At 35.1% G+C, this 27314-nt stretch overlaps 1 protein-coding gene across 1 annotated transcript in view; it reads left to right on the top strand.

Moving 5' to 3' along the window:
* TMEM30A (transmembrane protein 30A) overlaps nucleotides 1-25355 on the top strand; it is a 42820-nt gene extending 17465 nt beyond the window's left edge. Inside the window, exons 3-7 of the mRNA XM_044001348.1 lie at nucleotides 11973-12080; nucleotides 16534-16621; nucleotides 18650-18787; nucleotides 20234-20443; nucleotides 22583-25355. Of these exons, the coding sequence (XP_043857283.1) occupies nucleotides 11973-12080; nucleotides 16534-16621; nucleotides 18650-18787; nucleotides 20234-20443; nucleotides 22583-22776 (738 nt within the window). The 3' untranslated portion in view covers nucleotides 22777-25355. The remainder of the gene's footprint in view (nucleotides 1-11972; nucleotides 12081-16533; nucleotides 16622-18649; nucleotides 18788-20233; nucleotides 20444-22582) is intronic.
* The last annotated feature ends 1959 nt before the right edge of the window (nucleotides 25356-27314 follow it).

The raw sequence follows: 27314 nt of genomic DNA, 5'->3' as shown, positions 1-27314 counted from the left end.
TAGGTTAAATTACATCCATAGTTTCACATATTACATGTGTTTTCTGAAGATGTCTTTCTCTCCTTTAGAATTCTTAGGCATCTGCCACCTTGTGGCTGTTTATGTTACTGTATTAAAATGAGGGATGAATAATATTTACATCTCAGGAAACACTTGAAAAGTACAAACTTATAAGGACGGCAGAAATTTAAAGCCTTTATTATTTATCAGCACTGATAACATGTAAACTCAACTTATCTTAAAATATTATTTAAAAAATATTAGGTATATTAAGAATATTATATTATTATTATTATTATTATTGTTAGAGCAGCGAAGCTAAGATGAAAGAGGATTGAATAGATTTTGAGGCTCCAATTTCACATTCCTCCCCATTCAAAACACTTATTTCAGAACTTCTCTTCTGCAAAGGTGATCATCTACAGATTCACTCTTGTGGGTTCTGTGTTCCATCACAAGCCCAAGCGGACTTTGTGAATTGGACTAAAGTACTGTCAGGTCACCAAAACAATGCAAGTAAGTTATTTTGACTCGGTATTCATTGGAAGTTGCTTCATTTTTTTCTTTTACTGGATTAAATTTAGAGTGCTGATTCTAAAATTGAATTATTTTTTATAGTTTCATGAATATTGTAAAATATCATTGTATAAATTACAAGAGTTCCTTTAAACAGTTTCTTCTCCAGAAAGCCAAGGTTTGCATAATTTGACAGTTTAAAGTGGAAAAATAAACATCTTTTTTAATATAGGAAAATGGTAGAAGAATAAGACTTCATATATGCAGCCAGAATTCCCTTTTTATGGAGTATAAGAACTTCAATAATGTAGTAGGAACTAGGGGGGGAAAAAGAGGCTTAGTATTTTTGTAAATCTCTGTTCTTTTAAGAGAGATTCTAGATAGTGCCTCAATAATAATTTAAATAATTCATTTAAAAATTGTTATTTCAAAGTTGGCTTTACTGAACATGTAAAAATACTGTTTCCATTTTGCTTATTATTGAAGTATAACATTACTTTGTAAACTATAAATATCTTTATTTAGGAATTTACATATTATACATGTGAGGAGGAATGATAATCAGACTGATAACTGAAATTTTCTTTAAAAAGTTCTAAGGTTCTGAAGAGTGAAAGACAGCAGCAACAATTGAAGAATAAAGTAAAACTTTTCTGTTTGGGACAATTGGGGAGAATGCCTTGTTGAAAGTAGAAAAAACTGAGAACTACAGAATATTATTTTTAAGATACAGTTTAAAAGTTTGATTATGTTGCCTCATTATTACATAGATGTGACCCTGGGTCATCAAAGATTCTGTTTGAAGAGCACAGGCTCTAGCAGGTTCTGCCATGCTGGGAAGGCTTTAAAAAACTGAGAACTACAGAATATTATTTTTAAAGTTTAAAAGTTTGATTATGGTGCCTCATTATTACATAGATGTGACCCTGGGTCATCAAAGATTCTGTTTGAAGAGCACAGGCTCTAGCAGGTTCTGCCATGCTGGGAAGGCTTTGAATATACTTCTAGGGACAGATTGTAATTGCTTTTTGAGAAGGGGCCTAGCTAAATACAGAATCTCAGTACCAATAACTGGCCAACCACTTAATAAATCATGAAACAAATCATGAAACAAAAATACAAAATGGTCCTCTGTCATGTGTAGCCCCCTTTCACTTGTGTAATAACAGTGGTAAAGTGATGGATGAGGAGGCAATGGATGCTATGAGTAGAGCTCTTATGGAGCAAAGATGTCAGATGTTCCTCTTTTAGGCCAAATGTGGCCCACCATACTTTCAAGTGTAGACTGAAACATATTAAAGTATAATTGAGAAATATTTAACAAAATAAAATACAATAAAACATAGATAATGGTAATATATAGTTCTCTAAGTCAATATGCAACCCATGGGGATCCTAAAGTACTGATTAATGGCCCTGTTTCTATTTGAGCTTGGTACCGCTATTATAGAACATTTGTAAACCATATCTTTAATGTTGGTATGCTAAATGTGAAATTCTTATCCATTGACTACAGAGTAGATATACTGTTTGAGGAATTGAATTATATTGATCTTGACATTTTTGCTTAAAGATAAAACCAGAAGACAAAAGAAAGTTGCAGGTATAAGAAAGAATGGCTTACAGGTTTTCTTTGGAGAAGCAATTAAAGGAATCCATAGAGTTGGTTTATTATGCAATGAGATACATCATTTCATGGGACATTTAGTTATCTAATAATACAGTGCTCCTAATGAGCATTTTTTTTTTGGTTTGAAATTTTTGTTGATCTCTCTTGTTTTTATACCACCTTTATTCCCACATATATTCCTCCCTTTCTCGTAGACAGCAAGTCATCTCTTGGAATAAAGAATAAAAATGAAAGGCGGAAAGCAGTTGAACAAAACTAATAAATCCATCAACCAAGTGTGATTATGTGTGTATTATTACATAACCTTAGCCTCCAAACTCTGTAAAAAAAAGGAGGCTGGTATGTTTTCTCATCTTTGGGGTCAAACTTGGTCATTCTAATTATACAACATTCAGTTTTGGCCTTATATTGTTAACATTTACCTCATTATAGTCATTGTGTATGTTGTTTTCCTGGTTCTGCTAAGTTTACTCTGTATCAGTTCATATAAATCTTCCCATGCTTCTCCAGATTCTTCATATTAATTTTTTCCTAAGGCACAATAATATTCCATTATATGTAACCACAATTTGTTTGGCTATTCTTCACTTGATGAACTTCTGTTTTGTTTCATGATAAGGATTTACGGATTGTGATGAAAATAGTTGCTGCTTATGTCCCAACATCTTTTGCAGAGGATGAAGCAGAGAAGGGATGTGAAAAATTCTCCAAGTTCTCCAAAATAAATCAACAAATTTAATAATCAGTGATTTCAATGTCAAGATAGGCCTAAAGGAATATAGCTAAAATATGTTGGAAAATAGGTGTTAGGAGTAAGAAATGAAAGGCCAAAGGCTTTTTAAAGTTTATATACAAAACTCATGCCAAAGTATGGCATGTAATGAAAACAATTCTAATATGACCAATTTAAAGGAACTGTTGATACTCAAATGTGGGCTGTGACATAGGAATGGACTTTGACACAAATTAAGATAATTTCCAAAAGAAGTCAAATTGATGTAAGTCAATTGTCTTAACAAGAAGATCACAAAGGCACCTAGAAATTGGTTCAGTTAATAAATATTTGATCTTGTTGCCAAGCAGGGAGATATGGCAGCTGAAATAAACTCTAGTTTAGAATGATTTTTTATTTCTAAAAGGAAATAGTTGAACATTTTGAACACAATCGCCTCTTAAAACAATGAGAAACAATGGAGGAAGAAATAAGTTTGAGGAAAGCTTGGCCAAAAAACCTTTATAAAAAAAGTCATCCCAAGGACATTTAAATGTGAAGCTGGAAGAACAAGAACAAATAAGTCAAAATGGAAAAGATCTGAATAGGTTTTTTGGGGGGGGGGGCAGGGCACTGAAGGTTAAGTGACTTGCCCAGGGTCCTACAGCTAGTAAGTGTCAAGTGTCTGAGACCACATTTGAACTCAGGTCCTCCTGAATCCAGGGCCAGTGCTTTATCCACTGTACCACCTAGCTGCCCTCTGTATAGTTTGTGTGTGTGTGTGTGTGTGTGTGTGTGTGTGTGTGTGTGTGTGTGTGTGTTTTTTAACAAATTCCTTTAACTTTCAAGGATAATAGAACCAACACACATGGACTACGTCATGTTCTTGATGTGCTGTATAAAGAAATAAAAGTGACACTAAAGAAGACAAAGAAGTGAAGATCAGTTGGTCTAGACCAAGTAAAGAGATGTGCTACAGGAAAAACAATTATTGAGGAAACTGAGACACTAGTTGACAAGGAATATGTTTGAAAAAATGGGAGAAGTATCAAAAGCTTGGAAAACAACTTAGGGCTTTTATTCCCACTTTTCTAGCTTTACAACATTTTTATAAGAGTTAATTACATATGTATTAATGACATGCTTGATGAATATGTGAGAATGTAATAGCCTTTTGTATATATATTCTATAAGCAGACCACATCTTCATAGTTGAAAAAGTCACTGAAAGGTAGAGAGAATACAAGATACCACTTATTGTATTTTGTCCCCAAGTACTGTGCAAGGTATTAGGAATACAAAGAATTAAATAATCCCTACTCCCAAGAACTTTATATTCTAAGAAGGGAATAACAAGTACAAATATGTAAATATAAACATATGAAGTAAATAAATTAAAATATATACAGTGTTAATGCAATTTAGTTTGGGAAGTAGAGAACCTGCAGTTGGGGAAATCAGTAAAGGCTTTGTGTCAAAGTTGCTACCAGAGCTCCCTTTTGAAGGAAAAAAGGGACTGTATGAAGCATAGATGAGGAGGGAATGTATTCCAGGCACGGGAGGTAGCTCATGCAAAAGGATGGAGATGAGACATGGAGTCGTGTGTCTGAGGAACAATCAGTCAACAAGAACTTATTAAGTACTTACTATGTGCCAGCCATTGTTGTAAGCCCTGTGGTGAATAGGAGAGTAAATCATTTAGGGGCGGTATGAAAAGATTACCTTGCTGCAGTGAGAGCCAGTTGAGATTATATAACAAATTTGTAGTGAACCCAGTCATCCCATTTTTCATAACTTTCAGAAGCTCTATTCAGCAGCATGTAAATAATCAGATGGTGGGAGTAGTCTTAGGCTCATTCGCTAAGACATGATCATTGATAGGGCAGGTAGGCAAGGGGAGTCGAGCATAGAGAATGGTGTAGAATTGAACTGATTTACCAAAAAGCTGAGACAGTGAAGGAAGGAAAATTCAGTGAAACCATGGGTGATGACCTGGGAAAGGACTGATAAGTGGAAGGATTATAGGTCATCGTGAGCACAAAACAAACAAAAAACCAATGTTGGGGACTATAGTAGCCCTTTTCAGGGCTACTCGTCCACCTTTGATGTTCACTTGGCACTCAATTCCCACTTGTGGTTCCAAAAAGCTGTAGCATGCACAAGGGACTACACCCCAGGAAAAAAATCTTGGCAGATAGCTAAACCAGATTGAGGGTAACTGACATGCCTCAAACTAGTCGGTGAGTTAGAGGGATGTCTATTCCATGCATGTGAATGGTGGAATTGGCAGAAAAGAACAATTTAAATGGCCATGAAGGGAGCTGAAGCAGGTGTTGTGGAGTTGAAGATGCTATGATCATCCACTGCATCTTGGGCCATTGTTGGTTATGTTGACTTTTGTCTTGCTACTGGACTTCGATGACTCTGGAAGAGAGAGTAAGGCTGACAACTTTATGCAACTCTTCCTCACTTAAATCCAATTCACTAGCAAGTCAAGCCATCACCCTGTGATGTCAGTGGTCCTCTGGAAATGAAGGATGAACAACAGTATTTCTCACACAACTTCAAATTTGATAAGCATGCTATCTATTCCTTTAACATTGATAACAGATATTAAATAGCTCTCAGCCTAATACTCCCTGTAATATTCAACTGAAGATTTTCTTCCAAGTGAAGATTGAACTATATGGGTGAAGAATATAATACATATTTGGATGGACAACCCAGAGCATTTATCCATCTGGATTATTTTCTACCCCCTGCCTTCTTCTGAATGACACTAAATCCCTAGCCATCTTTAAACTGTACTCCATGTACTCTCATACCTCTGATTTAGTGGGAGAGTCAAAATATTACTTTTTCCTCATTGCTGTTGCTAGACTCCTACCACCATCATTCAGTAACATCTCCTCTGAAGTTCATTCTGTCCAAATTTATAACCCAATTCAGATCCTGATGACTGTTTTCTAATAACTCCTAAGACTTTGTTCCTACTTTTTCAAGAAATTCATTGTCTGGCATTCAGTCCCAGGTCTCTACCCCCAATTCTCCCCTCATACTAGGGAACTTCAATATGCTTCCCAGTTCTACAATCAACTCAGCTCCCATCACTATACCTTTGTTCCACCCCAGCTGCGCACAGGAATAACCATACCCTTGCTCCTATCATCATTTACAAGTGTTCTTCCTCCATATTCAAGAACTCTGAAATTCTTCTATCTGCTCATAATCCACAGAATGTGTTTTGCACAAGGGACTCTCCCAGACATCTCCTTTAACTCATAACATACCAAACAAGTGGTCATCCAGTTTCTGCTTGAAGAGATCCAAGGAGGAGAAACAGTCATTTCTTGCAGCAAGGCATTCCACTTTTATACTGCTCTAATTGCTTCCTGAAATCGAAACTAAATTTGTCTCTTTGCAATTTATTTCCATTTGCTCCTGGTGCTTTGGAGCCAGATGTAACAAATCCAACTCCCCTTCTACATGCCAGCCTTTCAAATATTTGAAGATAGCTACCATGTTTCTCTCCTGAGTCTTATCGTCTCTTGACTAAACATGACCAATTCCTTCAACCTGCCCTTATATGTGTCATGGAGTCAAGGCCTTTCACCATCCTGGTTGCTTTCCTCAGGTCAATCTCCTGTTTATCATTGCCTATGCTTCTTGAACTATAGTGTCCACAACTGGACATGGCATTACATATGAGGTCTGACAAGAAATAAAGTGGGGTTATCACATGCCTATTTCTGGAAACTGCCTGATGGAGCCCAAGCTTGCATTAGCTTTTTGACTGTCACATCACCTTGCTGATTCAAGTTGAATTTGCACTCCACCAAAACTCACATATCCTTTTCAGAATATCTGCCATCTATACTTGCCTTCCTTATCTTTTTGTTGAACTTTTTTTTTGGTACCCAAGGATAAGACTTTACATTTATCCCTATTGAATTTTATCTCACTAGATCTTCAGTCATTCCATCTTTCCCTGTGTTTTATAACTCTTATTTTTTTTTTTTTTTTTTTTTTTTAGTGAGGCAATTGGGGTTAAGTGACTTGCCAAGGGTCACACAGCTAATAAGTGTTAAGCGTCTGAGGCCGGATTTGAACTCAGGTACTCCTGACTCCAGGGCCGGTGCTCTATCCACTGCGCCACCTAGCTGCCCCTGTTTTATAACTCTTATAAACCTGTGTTTCATCCTCACATGACCTCTACTCCCTCCATTCCTGAGTATTCTCCTAGGCCATCACCTCTTCTTTATTTATATTCTTTTCCCTTCCCAGTGTCAGCTTCTTGTGAATCACTTCCATTCTATGCTGTCTTCTATTCCTGAATACCTTGTTCTGCTATCTTATTTGTTCATCCCTTGCCAAATTCCAAACCTGAATTAACCCTACTATCCTTCACTGTTACTCAAAAGTAGGTAAAAGGAGCTGGAGGAAGTCAAGCAACTGTACTGACTGGTGCCACCACAGATTTGTTAACTGGCCCCTCACTAAAACAACAAAAAAAATCTTTTTACTTCTCCCTAATTGATTCTCTATTTAACCCACCACAGTGGCTATACCAAACTTCTCCCTTCAAGCCTCTCACAGCACCATATCCTCTCTCCTTAGATGAGGACCTTGCCTCATACTTTATCATGCAAGTCAAATCCATTTACCATGAACTTCTCTTTTCTCATCATCTCTTATCCATCTGATTTTCCATCTGACACCACCTCCTATTGTTTCTTCCCTTACTTCCCCTTCTGTTTTCTCTAGCATAATTATCTCTACTCTTATCCACTAACTCCTGGTTTATTCCTTGACATCTTCAAACATGTATGCCTGACTTTCCCCCATCCTTAAAAAAATACCCAGTAGTTATCTTAGATCTCTTCTCCTTTTCTCAGCTAAACTTGTGGGGTGAGGGAGAAGGCCCCTGCTTGGTGCTTCCATTTCCACTTTTCTCATTGTCCTCTAAATCTGCTGTTTTGACTTCTGATCTCAATACTCAACTGGTCTCATGAAATTTATCAGTGATATCTTAATTAGCAAATACGATAGCTTTTTCTCAGTCTTTATCTTTCTTGACCTCTTTATAGTATTTGGCCTTGTTACACACCCTCTTTTTGATATTTTCCTCTCTGGGTTTTCTTGGTTTTCTTCCTTCCTTCCCATCTATACATTCCTTCTCAGTCTCCTTTGCTGAATCTTCATCTATGTAATGTTCTCTATTTGTACTCCTAAGGTTTTGTCTTGAGTCCTTTTTCTCTTTTCTTTCTAAACTCTTTCATTTGGTCATCTTCTCATCTCCTATCACTTCAGTTATCATCTCTATGCCAATGACTCCCAGATCTATATATCTACCCCTAGTCTCTATCCTGAGTACTAGTCCCATATTACCAGTTGCTTGGATATGTCAAAACTGAATGTCACATGATTATTTAAGACTAAACATGTCTAAAAAGGAATTTATCATTCTCCCCAAATGTAACCATCTTCCAAACCTCTCTCTTTCTCTCTCTCTCTCTCTCTCTCTCTCCCGTCCCACCCTCCCTCTCTGTCTCCCTTTCTCTCCCCCCCCCCCCACACAAAGGCACTACTGTGGTTTGAGATACCCAGGTTTACAGTCTTGGGGTCTTCCAACTTTTCACTCTGCCCATATATTCAATCAGTTGCCATGTCTTGTCATTTCTATCTCCACAAAATCTGACATTTGGGGCGGCTAGGTGGCGCAGTGGATAAAGCACCGGCCCTGGATTCAGGAGGACCTGAGTTCAAATCTGGCCTCAGACGCTTGACACTTACTAGCTGTGTGACCCTGGGCAAGTCACTTAACCCCCACTGCCCCGCCCCCCCCCCCAAAATCTGACATTTATATTCCCTTCTCTTTACATATACAAGCACTACCCTTAGTTTTGGCCTTTAGCAGTTCTTGCCTGAACTATTACAGTTGATTGATTGGTCACCCTGCTTTCTTCCCTCTCCAATCCATCCTATACTGCCACCAAAAGTACAGTTCTGACCGCATCACCTTCCTATTCAGTAAACTCCAATGATCCTAATACTTCTGGGATTGAATCTAAACTGGATTGTTATTTGTGATCATATAAAACTTAACATGTTTTTATTCTTTAGCATTCAAAACTCAACTTTCTAGTTGAGCTTTCTACCTTTTTAGTTTTCTTACACATTCCACCTATGGCTGGTGAAAGTTGAAATGACTGAGAAAACAAAGGTTCGAGCTTCCAAGCATATTGATTTATTAAACAATGCATGCTGATTGCAAAACAGATCAGGATTAGGTCCCTCAGCTTTAGCACTGGGCAGAAGAAACAGGAAGATGGATTTTTATGTACCAAAAACAATCAAATAAGACCAATTAAAACAATTAACCAAGATATAAAATTAAGTAATCTGATTTTTAATTGGAGGAAAGATTAGGGATTTACCAGGTTGGGAGGGAGAGAGTAAACAGATGCAATTCTCTGAAATCAAAAAAAGAGTTATCCCACTCTTTCCCCCTTCCCCCTAAATGTCTATATTCAGTCAAAGGAACATGGAAATAATAATTGAATGGCAATATGTGGCCAGTTTTCAGATAAGACATATGCATTCCTTGAAATATATGATTTGTGAGAAAATTCCTTGCATCAGTCTTTGGATTTGATGAGGTTTCTGCTCAGCATAAAAGAGGTTCTTTTTTAAGGCTCTCTAGGTAGCAGGTAAAGGTGATCCAGCATCCCATTCACACAGGGCTAGGTTCAAACAACGCAATAAAGTTTTCTCACAGTTCCCTTAATTGAATAAAGTTTTCTCACAAGACAGAAATTGGACTAGACACGTAATTAAATAGAAAGGGAACTGAGCTAGCTCCAGAATTGAGTTGCATAATGGAGCCAGTGTGATTGTCAGTTCCCGCTACTACTTGCTGTTCTAATTTCCTCACTTTCCTCCATGCACTATAAGGTCCAGCCACACTGGTTTACTTGCTATGTTTTTCATACAGAATTCTTCATCTCCCATCTCTGTGCCTTTGGACTGACTGTCCCCATGTCTGTAATGCTCTCTCCTCACCTCCATTCTTTGTAATCTCTGGTTTCCTTTAAGACTCATCTCAAGGTCTACCTACCTTCATCAGAAGGCCTGTTCATGTTCCCTAAGCTATTAGTCCCTTTTAATTAAGGAACTAGCACATTATACTTATTATTATATTATATTATACTTATACTTAATTATACATTATATTTATATTTTGTATAAATTTTATACATTTGTATTAATTCACTTTTTAAAAAAATTTATTAACTTTTAAGTTTTAACAACTTAAAACTACACTGACTTTTGGGACACCCCGTATATGCACATATCTCCCCAGATAGACTGTGTGCTCCTTGAGAGTAGGGACTGTTTAATTTTTTTTGATTTGTGTACCCAATGCCTGGTACATAGTAGACCTTTTAAAATGTTTTTTGTTTGCAGAAATTCTGAAAATGAACTAGGATTATGTTCCAGAATTAAATAGGAGAATGGATTGGTTTGTCTTTGAGAAATGGTGCAGTTCTTTTAATGGCTCTAAGCTTCTTCATAAAACAAAGGCCCATTCTTTTTAATATTAATATTTTTCTAGTGTTGTATGTCTTTAAAGAATTTTTGAAGTTGGAGGTTACATACCCAAAGAGCAGTAGTTACATGGTGGTCATGAACAGGCTGCAACACATTACAAATGAGTAATTATGCAGGAGATTAGATGTAAAGGATATTGCCAAAGAGATGTGTGGTCAGAAGATAGATGGGTCAGTTATACAGTGAGACTGAACAGACCACATTATCCATTCATCTCTAGGCATAATGAAGATGTGTAGAGGAATACTCTCCAGCTTGTTGGGTGGATCCCTTGTGGTGAATTTCTGGGAGGATATGGAATAGAGTTGCACAGGATAGTAAGGCATGAATGGATTGCAATCTGTATCACTGGAGGAACTACCCACATTGATAAAGTCATGGATCTGTCAAATTGAAGGATTTAAAATTATAATTACAGGTTGCAACACAAACTAGGATAACAAAGTTTTCTTTGTTAGGACTCCTCAGGAGGGGTGATTCAGTGAACAGATGATTGATATCTTAATACCACAGTGGATCTGTGAGCTCATCAATGTGGGTATTTCTTCCATCAGTGTTGATAGCAACCCATCCACACTTTCTCATCCTGTGTATTTCTTGTCCATATTCTATCATAGATCCTCCACAGAAGATCCATCCAATGTGCTGGAGGCCTTTCTCTAGGTCTTATACCATTTCGTGAGTACCAATGTAGCACTCAGGCTGTCCATCTTGCCATCTCTTTCATTATATGACTGCCTCACCTCTTTTTCCAATCATATGTTTACTCAGTCTCATCATTTATGTCACTTCTTGTACATGTCATCACTGGAAATAAACTGAAGCCTTCTTGTGCCCATTTTCTCTCCATTCACCTTTGGGTCAACTCAACCCATGAAACAAAGACCAGTTGCTTACCGATGGCCCTTCTAACCTGTGTAAAGTTATTTTAAAATAATTTTCCTTAAAATATTGCAAACATTTCCTTTCAGTCTTGTTTACTTGACTAATTTGCACTTCTTCAAGGAAACAGCTTGCTAAACAAAAGCTGAATTCAGCCGAAAACCTAATTAAATGATCTCAGATTTTGAATTAAATTGGAAGTGAATGAAGGTTGACTATGCATATTAAAAGTCATCTTTTGCTAACAGCTCATTCAATACTTCATTATATGGGGGTGATCCTGGCCTCCCAAAGCCATACCAGTGGTATAAAAGCCTTAGTAGGTCCTCCTACACTGAAAGGGCTTCAAGTCTAGTCTAAGTTTGGAGAGACATCACCAGGTTTGGCTGTAGAATGATGAATTTTTCAGCCACAGCTATTCATGAAGATCGTCTACTAAAGAACAGGTGGTTTGTAGTCTGCCTCAGTGGAGGGAATAACCACAATGGCAAAATCATGGATCCTTGAAATACAAAAAAGTCATTTTAAACATAAGGCATCATTCCACTGAAATATGTATTTTGCTTCAGAATTTTCAGTCTTTGAAATAAAAATCTTTTTTTCTCCTTCCAATCTCCATAGGGACATGTGTTTATGTATTATGGACTATCTAATTTCTATCAGAATCACCGTCGCTATGTGAAATCTCGAGATGATAGTCAACTAAATGGAGATCTTAACTCCTTAAAAGTAAGTAAAAATAATGAAATAGAAGTTAGTGACACTAGTGATATCACCACTTAGAATTTAACAACCAAGGAAATTATTTGTGGGAACATTCAATGTGGAATTAAAGGAAAATATTTTATTGTATCTATAACAGTTTTTGCCATTATATTTTTTTGAATTTGTGAAGATTAATGGGTTTTTTGTTTTGTTTTGTTTTTGTTGTTGTTGGGTTTGTTTGTTTGTTTGTTTCTTGGTTGTTGTTGTTGTTGGTTTTTTTTGTTTGTTTGTTTGTTTGTTTTTTGCGAGGCAATGGGGGCTAAGTGACTGCCCAGGGTCACACAGCTAGTAAGTGTCAAGTGTCTGAGGCTGGATTTGAACTCAAGTCCTCCTGAATCTAGGGCCAGTGCTTTATCCACTGCGCCACCTAGCTGCCCCTAAGATTAATGTTATATTTCAGGGAAGGATCTTCTAGTGGTGGCTAGTACACTTTTGGGCACTATACCTTTTTTAGGGGTTGGGGTGGGGCAATGAGGGTTAAGTGACTTGCCCAAGGTCACACAGCTAGTAAGTGTCAAGTGTCTGAGGCTGGATTTGAACTCAGGTCCTCCTGAATCCAGGGCTGGTGCTTTATCCACTGTACCACCTAGCTGTCCTTGACTTTAACTTTTTATTGCCATATTTTGCTCAATAATGTTAAAACCTGGAATTGGAATAAACCAGAAATACTTCTTAGTCTTGTGCTATATTTAAGGGTTACATTTTGGACATTACTATCTATTTTAAAAGGTTTATGTAAATAAACTTGTGGTGATATTAGAAATTATTAGAATTATAATACTACATGTGCTTTGTTTCCTAACTCAAGTCCAAATCAGGAGACCCTATATTTCTTACTGTTTAGCTTGCTTTTGTGACCTTTATATTCTAAACAATTTTGTTAGTATCCAGAATACCAGGCATCTTGAGATTCCCTTATTAACTATGAGCTGACTTGAGAATATGATTTAGGAAGTTTGTTGTTGCCCAGTCATTTTTGTTAGCCTTCTACTCATTCCTCATCTGTAGAAAATCAAAAGAGATTTAAGTTAGGCCCCTTTCTATATATTCAAGGTCCTGATTCAGTTTAGAACCTTGGGGGCTCAGAAGATGCTCCAGGGGATCCTTGCATCTCTGAGTTTGATATAGGAGTGAAGAGGTCCTCTAAGATATTGTGGGATATACAGTAAGTTCCTAGGACCATATATGACTTGATGGGTTTCATATGAAGATTGATTATCCTTGCTCCTAAAAGTGGATAGAAGTGAGCTTGTCTCCTGACACTTTGCAGTAAATAGGTATTCCTCCTGTAAAAAATAAGTATCTTTTATTGATGTCTTTTCTTTCATATCACATGTTTCTGATTGTGATGCTGAGAAACAATATGGTGTAACAGATAAAGAGCTGGTCTTGAAACCAGGAAGACCTAGCTTCAAGTCCTTCCTGTGAAGCTGTGTGACCCTGAGCAAGTCACTTAACCTTTCAGTGCTCTAAGCAACTCTCTAAGAGTTATAGAGAATGTGTTGACTTGCATTGGTAGAGGGAGTTTCTTCACCTGGTAGTTCTCTATACCAATGAAATCATAGGTCTAGTCTCACCCCTTTGATCCTTATGTTTAAATATATGCCTCCCCTACTTAGCATTCCAACCCATGTTACAAAGATTAAAAAAAAGATAGGGGAAAAGCAGTTCAAGAAAACCAAGCAACATGTCATCTGATTCTGACAAATATTTGCAATATTCTGTGCCCATAGACCTTCCCCTCTACAATACAGGAATTAAGTGGTATATTTTTTCAGCTTTTCTCTAGGCCAAGATTCTTGGTTGTTATAATTATAAGATTTTCAGTTTCCTGGGGGATGTGGTTCTTTCCATTTGTATTATTGCAATTATTATATATAGTTTTCCTGTTTCTACTTCATTCATGCTCATATGTCTGTTCATGTTTCTCTGAATTCTTTGCATTCATTATTTCTTATTTTTATTACATTACTGTAATCACAGTTTGTTAATGTTTCCCCATCATTAGGTATCTTCTTTGTTTCTAGTTCTTTGCTACCACAGAAAGGCCTGCTATGACTATTTTGGTATATCTGGGATCTTTCTTTCTGTCTTTGACCTCCTTGTGGTATATGACTTGCTATGGGGTTCTCTGGGGCAAAGGATATGTAGAACACCTCCAAATATGTTTTTTCCTATTCTAGTCCTAGTCTTTTCTGAGTGTCAGTTGTGTGTCTCCATATGCTTACTGGATATTTGAAGCTGGATGTCCCAGCAATATCTTCATCTTTTTCCCAAATCCTACCCCTCTTCAGAATTTTCCTATTCCTATTGAGAATACCATTATCCTTCCACACACCCAGGTTTACAACCTTGGCATTTGGCAACTGATTTGATATGTGATGTGAGGGAGAGTTAGAGCCAAGGATAATGCCTACCTCATATACATCTCCTCCTTTCTAGCCACACGGTCACCACCATAGTTCAGGCCCTCATCACCTCTTGCTTGCATTATAGCAATACCCTAACAGTTGGTCTCTGCCTTAAGTTTCTCCCATATCCAAGGATAATAACAAGAATAATAATAACAGCTAGCATTTATATAGCACTTTAAGGGTTGCAGATTAGTTTATATAAATCAACTCATTTACTTCTCTCAACAGCCCTGCTAGGAAGGTGCTATTATCTCCATTTTACAAATGGAGGCAAAAAACCCCAAACAAAACCTAAGTGACTTGGCCAGGGTCAAACAGCTAGCAAGTGCCTTAGGCTGAATTTTATTGGACTCTGGTCTTTTTGACTCCCAAGTCCTGAGCTCTCTATCTACTGCAACACCTAGCTGCACTCCCTCCTTACCTCCACCTCCTAAAATCCCTCACTGCCTTTGAAATTCAGCTCAAATGATAGATTCTATATGAAGTTAATCTCCCCAGGTGCTATTACCTCTTCCCTCCAAAAAAAATTACCGTTTCTCTTTCCAGCACAGCCTTTGGGACTATGATTGCAAGTCATCTGTGTTTTAGGGATGAGGAATATATTTTCCTTCTTTTCTGACCACCTCAAGGGAACTTGATAAAGAAAGAGTGGTTCAATGTAGGGGTTGACTTGATGATATATAACAATATGAAATTGGATATTTAACTTATATCAATAATAGATCAAGTCAAGTCAATAAGCATTTATTTATTTTTCCCATTTATTTAGAATTTTATTTTTTTCCAAATTACATGTAAAAACAAATTTTAACTTTGATTTTTAAAACTTTGTTTTCCAAATTCTCTTCCTCCCTTCCTCCCCATCCCCCCTTAAGAACTCAAGCAATTTGATATAAGTTATACATGTATAGTCATGTAAAACATTTCCACATTAGTCAAGTTATGAAAGAAAACAGACAAAAAAAAACCTTTAGAAAAAGGAACTAAAAAAAATTATGCCTCAATTCTATTCAGACACCACCAGTTCTTTCTCTGGAGATGTATTGCATTTTTTATAAGTCCTTCAGAGTTGTCTTGGATGACTGCATTGCTAAAAATAACTAAGTCATTCACAGCAGATCATCTTAGAATATTGCTGTTATTTTGTATGCAGTACATTTCACTTTGCATCAGCTCATGTAAGTCTTTCCAAGTTTTTCTGATAGCATCCTGCTCATCATTTCATTAAGCATTTAAGTGCTTACTGTGTGCCAGACCCTGTGCCAAGTATTGAGAACACCAATACAAGTAAAAAGAAAGTCTCTGATCTCAATGAGTTTGAATTCTAATGGGGGAAGACAACACATAAAAGAGAGTTGAAAAGCAAAGATAGTGTGGGAGAAAGAATTTTGGAGATTGGAGAAGAGTGAAAAAAGGGGCTGCAAGTGTAGTGGCAGCTTCCAGGGTGAGAAAGTCTGGTGAGTTAAGAGCAAAGATGGGAGATGAGTGGTCACAGAAAGGATCACAGATTTAGGGATTGCAGAAACTATCTTTTCCAATCCCACCATTTTGCAGATGAAGAAACTGAGGCCCTGAGAAGTTAAGTGACTTGCTTAGGGTTATACCAGTATTAAGATCCAAACCCAGTTCCTCTGATTATGAATAAAGTTATGTCAATTCTTCATTCCTGTTGCATAGGCAAAATAAAAAACAATATTCAGGTGAAAGATATGAATGAAAAATTAGTGCATATTAGTGCATTTTTATATTGTTTCAATTATATGAAAGTACCATACCAACATAAAGCATTCTTGAGAATACTTAAAGGTAAACATGTTTACAAGATTATACTTAACTGATATGTTAAAAAATTTAAATTATTTGGGGTTAACATTTATGTGGCAGTGTTACTACCTCTTTATTAATATTTTCTAGGAAGATTTAAATAATTTAGACCACAGTTTAGTCAATAATGTTTGTCTTTACATTTTTCTTTGCTTTTTTTTTTCCTTTATAAAAATCAGAACCCAAGTAAGGAGTGTGAGCCCTATCGCAAGGATGAAGATAAGCCAATTGCTCCTTGTGGAGCTATTGCCAACAGTATGTTTAATGGTATGATCTTTTAATTTGCCCCCTGGTTTGAAATATTATGGCATTTTACATAGCCTGTACAAGTTTATAGTCTGTACATGAATAGAACTGATAAATTTGACAGTTTTAAGTATAAAATAATCTCTCCAAGGCTTTATTAAGAAAATAAACTAATGTGTATCTTTGTCTTTTGAGATTCACTGTAGAATTTTGAATGCTGTTGACTTTTGGCAGGCATGTATATGTGCATATGTGTATATATGTATACATGCCTGCAAAAGCACATACATATGATAAATCTTTGCTCTCTTGTTAAAAAATATTGTAAAAACTTTAGTATTTTGTGACTTGTTCAGTAATACATTTCTCTAACCTTCTGGGAAACCTTTTATCCATAGGGAAGGAAATAAAGATGACCAGCACATAGCAAAGGAAACACATGGTGTGTTAGCCTTCTGTCCTATGTTAGATGTAATGAAATGGCCCAGTGACCATTAATACTACTAAATGAGAGGAGCAATGGATAATATAAATGCCATTTAACTTAGCAAACCATTATTAAATTGTTGGGGTGGTTTGGTGTGGGTGGGTAGGTGGATATGGGTGTGAGTGTATATTTACCTTGCTAATTTTCATTTTATCTGGGTATTAAAAAACATACACAAAAAACAAACAAACAAAAAAAACCCATACACACTTGAATTCTCTTTATGTATCAACTAGTAATATGAAGAAGTGTCCAAAAGATTCTTGGTAATTATGAGAAATTAATATATAATAAAAATATTTTATATAATATACTCCAAGAAAATACTAAAAAGTAATAATTTTTTATATACTGATGTTTATGGTGGTATTATATGTAGTAGTAAAAAACTTGAAATAACCTAAGTGCTTATTGGTTGGAAAACACTGTATTCTGTCAGACTAAGTCTTATATGTATCATTTTTCAAAAATGATAAATAAGTCTAGAAATAAAGTACTATATAAAACAAGCCACATTATCAAAAAGTGGAACTAAGAAAACTATAAATATTGATAGCTATGCTGTGTCAAAGAATATTATCTAGAGTCTGTGATTTTGGAAACTCATTGTAATCTAGGATTTGAAGTCTCAGAGAGTTACTTAAGGCTCAGGGAGTTTCTTGCCAAAGACCCAAGTCTTTTTAACCTCAAGTCCCATACTTTATCCACTACGCCACATTGCCTTTCTCATAAAAACTTTTTAAAGGTAGATTTGGGGATCAGAAAGGTATATATAGACTTGCTGATAAATTGCTGTTGTATATTGCATATTTGTACTTTATGATAAGATTAATTGAATACAAAGTAAAAGAGGAATTATCTTATATACCAGATGTCAGAAACATTTTTGGTAATATCCTCAGAATAGAGTTTTTAAAAACAAAGCACATATTAAATCAAAACCTTTTAACCTGGGGACTATAGATAGATTTCTTATGGTTTGTGAACTGGATAAGGAAAAAAACCATATTTTGTTTTCACTAGCCTTTAACTAAAATTTAGAATTTCCTTTAATTTTGAATGTAGATAGCAAAACATGTTCTGAGGAGTCCATAGGCTTCAGCAGAATGTCAAAGGAGTACATAACACAAAAAAGGTTAAGAATCTCTGTATTTAATATTTTTGTCGTATGTCTATCTTAATCGATTTCAGAGAGATTTTTTACATCGTCATCTATAGTAATTTACAAATTCTTTTTAATCTAATAAAATATAATGGATATATCAAATTATTGTTATATCTCCCCATATTGTCCTTGTAAAAATCCACATGTATGGTCTGGAACTACAGGAAGTTCCTTAAGGAACTCCTATACCTTTTTTTTACATTAGTTTAAAGAGTTTTAGCAATTAGCTGATTGTCTTCTTGACTTTTAGGGAGAAACTGACCTAGGAGCATGAAGCATAGGACAAGAGGGCATGGAGAAAAAGGAAGCACAAGAACAATAATCCCTGATGGGTTTCAAATGAGGCACTGTCAAGTAAGAGTGTAAAGTAACTATATATTTATTGGCTCATTTTTAGATACCTTAGAATTGTTTCAGAAGAATGAAAGTTCACTTATCCGTGTTCCTCTGCATAAGAAAGGTATTGCCTGGTGGACAGATAAAAATGTAAAATTCAGAAATCCAGATGGAGGTAACCTGTCTGAAGTTTTTAAAGGTAAGGTAAAAAAAAAACCCCAAGGTATAAATATTACATAAATTTGTAAAAAAAAAGAAAAAACCATATAACCTGAGGAATGCTAGACGAGTCATTTGCATTTTCCTGTCTTGTCTGTTAAAGCTTAAATATCTATTATTTTTACATTTCTCTCCACGTGTGAATTGTAATAATGATTTAGTAATGGTTTTGGTAACGGGATAGAGAACTGGTCTTGGACCAGAAGGACCTGAGTTCAGGTATTATCTCTGGCATCTACCTAATGGCTGTGTGATCCTGGGCAAGGCACCTAATTTCTCAGTGCCCCAGGTAACTTCGTAAGACTATAGATTTCAGAGAAGGTATCAGTCTGCACTGGTAGAAGGAGTTCTTCACCATGAACTTCCTTTTTTTTTTTTGCAGGGCAATGGGGGTTAAGTGACTTGCCCAGGGTCACACAGCTAGTAAGTGTCAAGTGTCTGAGGCTAGATTTGAACTCAGGTCCTCCTGAATCCAGGGCCAGTGCTTTTATCCACTGTGCCACCTAGCTGCCCCTCACCATGAACTTCTACACCAATGACCTAGTTCCTGTCCCTGTTCTTAATGAAATTATAGCTATCCCTTCCACATCACAACTTTTCCATTGTGGTTTCAATATATCATAGGTCAACAGAAGAAATGAAATGGGAATTTAATACCATAATAACTTAGACTTCTTCTCTGGTACAAAGGGAGGGCCAAAAGATTTTACATGGATTTTCCAGATCTTGGAGGTGCCACACCCTTAACCTCCACGATATGGAAGGGATAACTGTAGGTACTTATGTTTCATGAACATTCTGTGTTTTAAGGTTTAAATATGTCTTTATATGATTGTTTTAGAGTTGTTAACAGAATATTTTCCTCATAACAACTCTTGAGAATAGGTAGCATGTGTATTATTATCTGGATATTACAGATTTTTTTTAAAAAAGGATAAATTAAATGACTTGTCCAAGGTCACACAATTAGTCACACAGTAAGATGGAATTCAAACTCAGGTCTTCTTATACTTAAATTTAGTGAGGTTACTATTACATCATCATGTGGCTGTCTTCCCCTAAAAATAAAAATATCAGATGATATTTTTATCGAGTTTATTTTGCTCTTAGTACACCCTATTTTTACCATTATTTTATCTTTACATTTTTAAAAATTGTCTTTGGAAAGGTAATCCAGTATTTTGTTTGCTTATTTTAGTGTTTACATGTCAACTGTATAATTGGCTAAATGTCCATTCTTTTCTATTATTAATGTAATAAATTTGTTTTGCAAAACAGGAAATTTTGAATTATTCAGTATATGATTATATTAAAATCTTCAGTATTTAGAAAAATATTTTAAATTAAGTATTTTAACTTTTTATATAATTTTTTTTGATGAAGGTTTTTTTATGGAATGAAAATTTTGTGTCTTTTTTCCCCCCAGGTACAACAAAGCCTATAAACTGGCCTAGACCAGTGTATGAATTGGATCTTGAAGATGATGAAAACAATGGATTCATAAATGAGGATTTTATTGTGTGGATGCGTACTGCAGCATTACCTACTTTCCGTAAGCTTTATCGTCTGATAGAGAAAAAGGGTGGATTGCATCCAACTTTACCCGTTGGACAATACCTTTTGAGAATCACATACAGTATCCTTTTTTGCTACATTTATAGAATCTAGACCTACAAAAAGGCCTTTGAGATATCATTAAATACAGTATTGTTGGCTGAACAAGCAACTTTGGTTTTATCTCACTGTAATTTATTTGTTTTTGTTTTTACTCAAGATATAGATAAAAGAGTATGCTTTCTGTTTCAATTGTACAAATTTTAACTTTCAGAAAAATTCCTTGAAAACCACATTCCCAGGGCTGCTTTAGGGCTTCATACATATTGCATGGCAAAAATACTAATAATCTATCCACTCATAAACCAGCATGCTGCAAAGATCAGCTATCTTAAATGTGTTGAAAATACAATAGTTCCTAAGAACTGTGGATGAGTTATTGATAAGGACTGGACCTGTGATTTCATTGATACAGGGAAATCTCAGGGGAGGAAACTTCCACCAACAATGAAAGTTGGCACTCTCTCTACAACTTACAGCTGTCCTGAGTGTGAATTGGTTAAATCTCTTGCCCAAGATTACACAGCGAACATATGTCAAATATAGGATTTAACCCAGGTTTTTCTGATGTCAGTGCCAGTTCTCTATCCACTATATCACACTGCTTTTCTGAATGGGTTATTTCATTTGAATGTAGTTAACCTATTTCATACATGCTTTGTTTAAATTTTAAGAAACTTACTTTTTATTCTTGCACTAGTAAACATTACATCTCTGAAGTTTAAAAATGCTAATTCATCCAAGGGGTCTAGATAATCTCTCAGTATTGCCTTTTATTCCTTACTGGTAGAGTAAGAGCAGCTAGGTAACACAGGGAATAGAGCACTGGGCTTGAAATTAAGAAGACCTGAGTTCAAATTTGAACTTAGATACTAACTAGCTGTGTGACCCTGAGCAAGTCACTTTAACCCTGTTTGCCTCAGTTTTCTCATCTGTAAAATGAGTTGAGTGGGGAAGGAAGTGCAAATCACTTATGTATCTTTGCCAAGAAAATCCCAAATGGAATCATAAAGAGTTGGACATGACTGAAATGACTCAACAACAAAATTGTAGGACAACTGTTCTCAGTTATTAATACTTAGCCAAAAAAATTAATTGTCAACAAAAACAGTTATAATTTCTCATTTCTCTAAGTACTAGCCCATAAATGATTGCAGCTGAAATTTGCATGTTGAACCATTACATGAATCATTATATATATATGTGTGTGTGTATATACAGAGACGCATGTGCGCACACATATATATATAATCTTCATCAAGGGCTATCTAGCTAAATTAATATATTAGAAATGCTTTCAAATGAAGTGCTTATATCCAGAATGACTAGTGGAACAATATAAATCAAATATATTTTATTGTAGTAGTAATAATAGTAATAAGTACTTACATAGATGCAGCTATATACTGCTTTAAGATTTGCCAAGTACTACATATATACATATGTATGTGTGTATGTGTGTGTGCATATATGTATATACAGATATATATAAAAAAAGGAGAGACTGCATAAATACTTACATAAATTATCAACCATATCTCCCATGTTGCAACTATCTTAAGTCCCCAAAATTAATTATATTAAAAAATGGAAAGCAGAACAGTATATTACAAATTAAAAATAATAAGATATCTGCAATAGTAAAAGAACGTCTTCATTGTTTTTACACGTAAATGTTTTAGTAGTTACTGCTGAGACAATCTCTTTTTTTTTTTTTTTTTTGCGGGGCAATGGGGGTTAAGTGACTTGCCCAGGGTCAGACAGCTGGTAAGTGTCAAGTGTCAGGCCAGATTTGAACTCAGGTACTCCTGAATCCAGGGCCGGTGCTTTATCCACTGCGCCACCTAGCTGCCCCCCAATCTCATTTCTTAAATCATTGTGTCATATTATTACTTACGTGATTCTTGTGGTTACTGAAAATATCATAAGCTCGTTAATTTATATTCTTTCCCAGTCCCATAATCTAGCTTATCTGATAATTTTTGAGGAATCTCAGGATTTATTTTCTCTTAGGTATTTGTAAGTAAGTTACATCCTGTGGCCAAAGTGTAACAAGTTAATTGTGCTAAGAAATTATAAAACTATAAAATGCCAATTTAAATAATGTTTTCAAAATGAGCTAACTGGTCATGGAAAAAAAATATTCCTATACTATCTTCAGATTATCCAGTACATACTTTTGATGGACGAAAACGGATGATCTTGAGCACCATTTCATGGATGGGAGGAAAAAATCCATTTTTGGGAATTGCTTACATCACTGTTGGATCCATCTGCTTCCTTTTGGGAGTTGTACTGCTAGTAATTCATCATAAATATGGAAACAGAAATAATAGTGCTGACATTCCCAATTAATTTTGTATTCTGAAAAGAAATCTGCATGTGCGTCAAGGCCAGTCCAACCCAGCCTCGCTGTTGAATGCTAAATGTCTGGTTAGTATGTCATTTCTGAAGCTGGCTGCATAACACTTTTTTCCCTTAATTTTTTAAAGAGTCTTGTCCCATGCTTCTTCACTGTGGATGACTTGTGAAAATATGACGGGTATGAACAGAAATTAGCTATAGCTATATTGATCATATCAACACTGTGACTGCTGAACTAGCTTCTTATGTTTGCTTTTTTTTGGACAGGCCACATGATGTATACAACCTCTTTCCCATGTAATGTTATCTGCTGCTTTAATGTTTGTGCTCTGTGGGTAATATTATATACATACATAATGCTGTATAAGTATGCTTATTGTATGAAGAAAAGGATAACAAGATGTATAAGAATATATTATGACTTGGTATCCTTTCAGGAATCAAAAGATTATGAGAAGATAAAGCAAGCTAGATCTAAATAAAACATTTCCTCTCTTTCATATGTTGTGTGTATAGGCTTCAAGTACCATCTTTGTTAAGGTGGTTAATATATTCAATTTATCTAGTAGAGACCTATTTCAAGCCTAGCTCCTCTGTAATAGGACATGTTTAACACACGTAGCATAGGAATAAATTATAAGTTATGTCTAAAGAGATTAGAACACTTACCTTTTGGACAGAATTTTAAATTATTATTTCCATTTGTTTAAGTCAGTATAGCCAGGTATCCCAGCCAACTTTACATGTTTCACATCTTGGTCATTTATTTCCCTTGGAGCTTCCTCTTCAAAAGGGAAGAAAGAAGAGAAGCTGAAATGAGAAAATAATACTCTTTGGTGGCAGAGCTATACCTTCTGCCTAAGGATAAACCAGGTTTAAATACTCAAAGGCGGTTAATAATTTCATTACGGGAGATATTTAGCACTGAGAAATTTGCCTCACCATTGGAAGTATCTCAAACTAAGTTTATTTTTACAGGTAAGTGTTTTGACTTGTGTATTAAAGCTGTAGTCCAGAACACATTAAGAATATTAATCTTTTTACCTAGGAATTATTCCATTTTCATAGATGTGAAGTATGAGTGTATGTTCAACCTCTTGTATAATTAAGATGCCAATTCCTTTGGTTGGTTTTCCTAGGAGTTAACTTTAAACAAAGTTCTTTAAAACTTACTGATTAAATTCTGAGGAAGATTATGCATATAATAAATTATAATGTATATGGTGGAGGTTATTTTATATGCAGCTATCTTGGTAAATTATACATATTCAATATTAAATAAATGCTGTAATTTGTTAATTAAACTTATTCTTGAAGTGAATGTAAAGTTATTTTTTACATGCATGAAAATGTATGTTTTAATTAATAAGAAAAGATGGCTTAATTGAATTCAAACTCTATGTTTTTGTTTACTAAATTTAATCTTCAGTATATGTATCTGTGCATTTACATAGAAAAAGGTATGTTTATTCTGAATTTGTTTACCCCATGTTATGTTTTAAATCAAAAGTCTGGGTATTGCATTAATTTTCATTAGATACATGCTTATTTAAAAATATAATGGTTAATAGTTTAAAAGGTGCCACATATCTTAATATTTTATATAAATTTATAATTAGATTGTACAAGTCATACACTGACCTTATTCATAAGAAAATTACTTGCATGGCATCTTTAACATGTGACTATCACGGAAACTTTCAAAAATCCGAGTCTACAACTGTATAATGTATTCTTTACATGGAAGCCTTTAAAAAAAGTTAGCTCCCCAGACTTTGTCATTTGTTTTCAACATTTGGAACATCCTACTTGACAACTTGCTTCCTAGGAATTGCATTAATAGCGGTTCTCTCTTTCTCACTTGTACAAATTGACATCAAGGAGTGTAAGGAGAATCCTTCCATCTTTTAGTCTAATCTGAGGGACTAGGGGTGCTATTAAAAGAACAAATGAAGAGATTTTCCATGAATGTCTAATCTGTATTGAAGATGGAATCCTAAAATGGCTTTGAAGTTTATCTATCTTACAAATATATTTTAGGCTTAAATCCTCTCCTGTCTCCCCTTACTTAAGTCATATAAAAATTACTGTTGCCTAAATCTAATGAATATGGAATATTTATTTGGTCTTTGTGAAGGATGAGGGAAGAGAAATATTTTTACCTTAAAGGCTTTATGCCAACTTTTGGGCTCTGTAGGTGGCATTCTGCTTTCAAAAAAACTGAATTTGATTTTAAAGCACCTAATTTATAGGCTGGAGAAGATTAGTAAATCCATTAAAGATTGTGTGTTAACTTGCTGGAGGTATTTTGAGGTGTTAAAAGGTTTCCCACTTTAAGTAGTTATGCAGTAAATAAAGGCTTAAGAAATTTCATTGAAATCATAAGGCAGGTTTTTTTTTAATTGGAAAATTATTGTATATTACTTAGTAGAGGAATACCTAACTAAAGGGAGAGTTAAGTTGAAATATAATTTGTTTATTGACTGGTGATGAAATTTCTTTGTATTTTTGAGAGATTACTTTGTTAGTATCTGTTACAGCTTAATAAAAATGAACTGGATTTACTTTGGTATATTGGCCATGTCTTGTTAATAACATGTTGGTTTTATTGATGAAATTAAAATTCAACTGCAGCCTAAGTTAAATGAATAAATATTAATAATTCCTTATTTATATTTCATTTAATACTTCTAGTACTGTCTTCATTTTTTTAAAGTATAGCTATTTCAAATAAGAGGATAGTAATATGCATTAATTTTAGGTGCTACAAACTGACCCATAATTGCTGAGGTGGTGGGGTGGGGAATGCATTAGGATTTCTGTGTTTGAAAACTGTAAAAGTCTAATGAGACCTTTTTCTTATTTATTATCAGATTCTTAACTGAACCAGATCTAGTCATACTGTTTAAGGTTGGTATTAGGTAGAAGTAAAAACATGACAGAGAGGAGAAGGCATGAGATGTGGCATATAGGAAAGGTTATTTAGGATTTAGAAGTGTGCTGATGGTTTTGAATGAATTAGAAGAAATTGTTACTGAAAGGGCACCCAGTTTGGTCACTCTTCTCTTTGTGATCCGCTGAACCTTCTAATGTCCAGTTTGGAAACATTGTGTTAGCATTATTATCGGATGCTATATCATTTGTTAAATAGCTATAAACATAGGTTCCTGTGATTTTTGAAGGTAAGATAAAATTTTTTCCTCCACCAGTTCCTAGTACAGTACCTTAACCCTTGTGTGGAGGTGACTCCAGGTTATTATCTAAGATTCTGCTTTGAGAGAACAAGTTCACTTGGCCATTACGTAATGAATCTTCAAGCCATGGCAGTGCATGAAACTGATAAAAATTCAAAAGAGCCTCAAGTGCTGTACACTTTCAGAGGCAGTGGTGTAATGGCATAAAAAGGTACAAAGAGTGCAAAGAATTGCATAGTTCTTAGTCTTTCTACATCATTATTTTAATTATTGGCACTCTATATGATTTTTATAGAAAAAACCACTAAGTTGTCAAAACTACTAGAGGAATCAAACTTATATACATGCTGATATTCTTGTTATAAATGAAAATATGAAGAAAAGTTTTAGTTTTATCAATGTACATCCTATATAATTTAAAATATAAATAAAACATTTCATGGAACATTTGATCATCTCACCTTGCTTTGTACACACTGAACATTAGCAAACAGACTCCCATGAAAATAACTGAGGCTTGAAAGAACTAGAAAATAGTGACTTCAAAACCAAGTTGGGTATATGAAATAATAACATGTTGGAAAATGGATATGAATCAAGAACTGAAAGGAAACTTTAAAAAACTACACTTCTATATCATGAATACAAAATATATTTTAAAACAGCAATCATCAAAAAAAGCATTTGTTATTGGTTAAAAAACAGCAAAGTGGATCAGTAGAACAGACTAGGAAAGGGAGAATCAGAAATAATAAAATTTAATAGCTCAGTATTTGCTAAACCACCAAAACATAAATTACTTGAGGAACACAATATCTGATAAGAATTTCAGGGAGCACTGGAAAGAAGTCTGGCAGAAATTAGGTTTACACTGATATATATCATATTGTACAATAAATTCGAAATGGAAACATGATCTGCATATTAGAAGATCATGCCATGTAAAAAATTAGAAGAGAAGTAAGTATATCATGACTTTCATATCCATGGGCAAGAGAAATTCTTAACCAAAGAAGATCACTATAATAGCTGAGTGGGGTATGGAGTGGAATGGGAAGAAACTTGAAACAGAGACAAACCAGCAGGCTTGTAAAACTCTAGGCATGACGTAATGAGGGCCTGTACCAGGCAGATGTCAATCTCAGAGGAGCAAAAAGGGTATATATAATAGATGTTGCAAAAGTAGAATTGACTGAACTTGACAATAGATTGGATTGGCCAGAGGGTGGGGGGGGGGGGAATAGTATGATTGAGGTATTGAGAATGACACCTGTGTTATCAGGTTGGATTACTGGGAGCATGGTGATACCTGCCCTCAATAAAGAACTTAGGAAA

The sequence above is a fragment of the Dromiciops gliroides genome, chromosome 4, assembly GCF_019393635.1.
Source record: "Dromiciops gliroides isolate mDroGli1 chromosome 4, mDroGli1.pri, whole genome shotgun sequence".
Lineage (NCBI taxonomy): Eukaryota > Metazoa > Chordata > Mammalia > Microbiotheria > Microbiotheriidae > Dromiciops > Dromiciops gliroides.
Note: the sequence above shows the minus strand (reverse complement) of the source record. Positions and strands in the feature narration are given on the sequence as shown.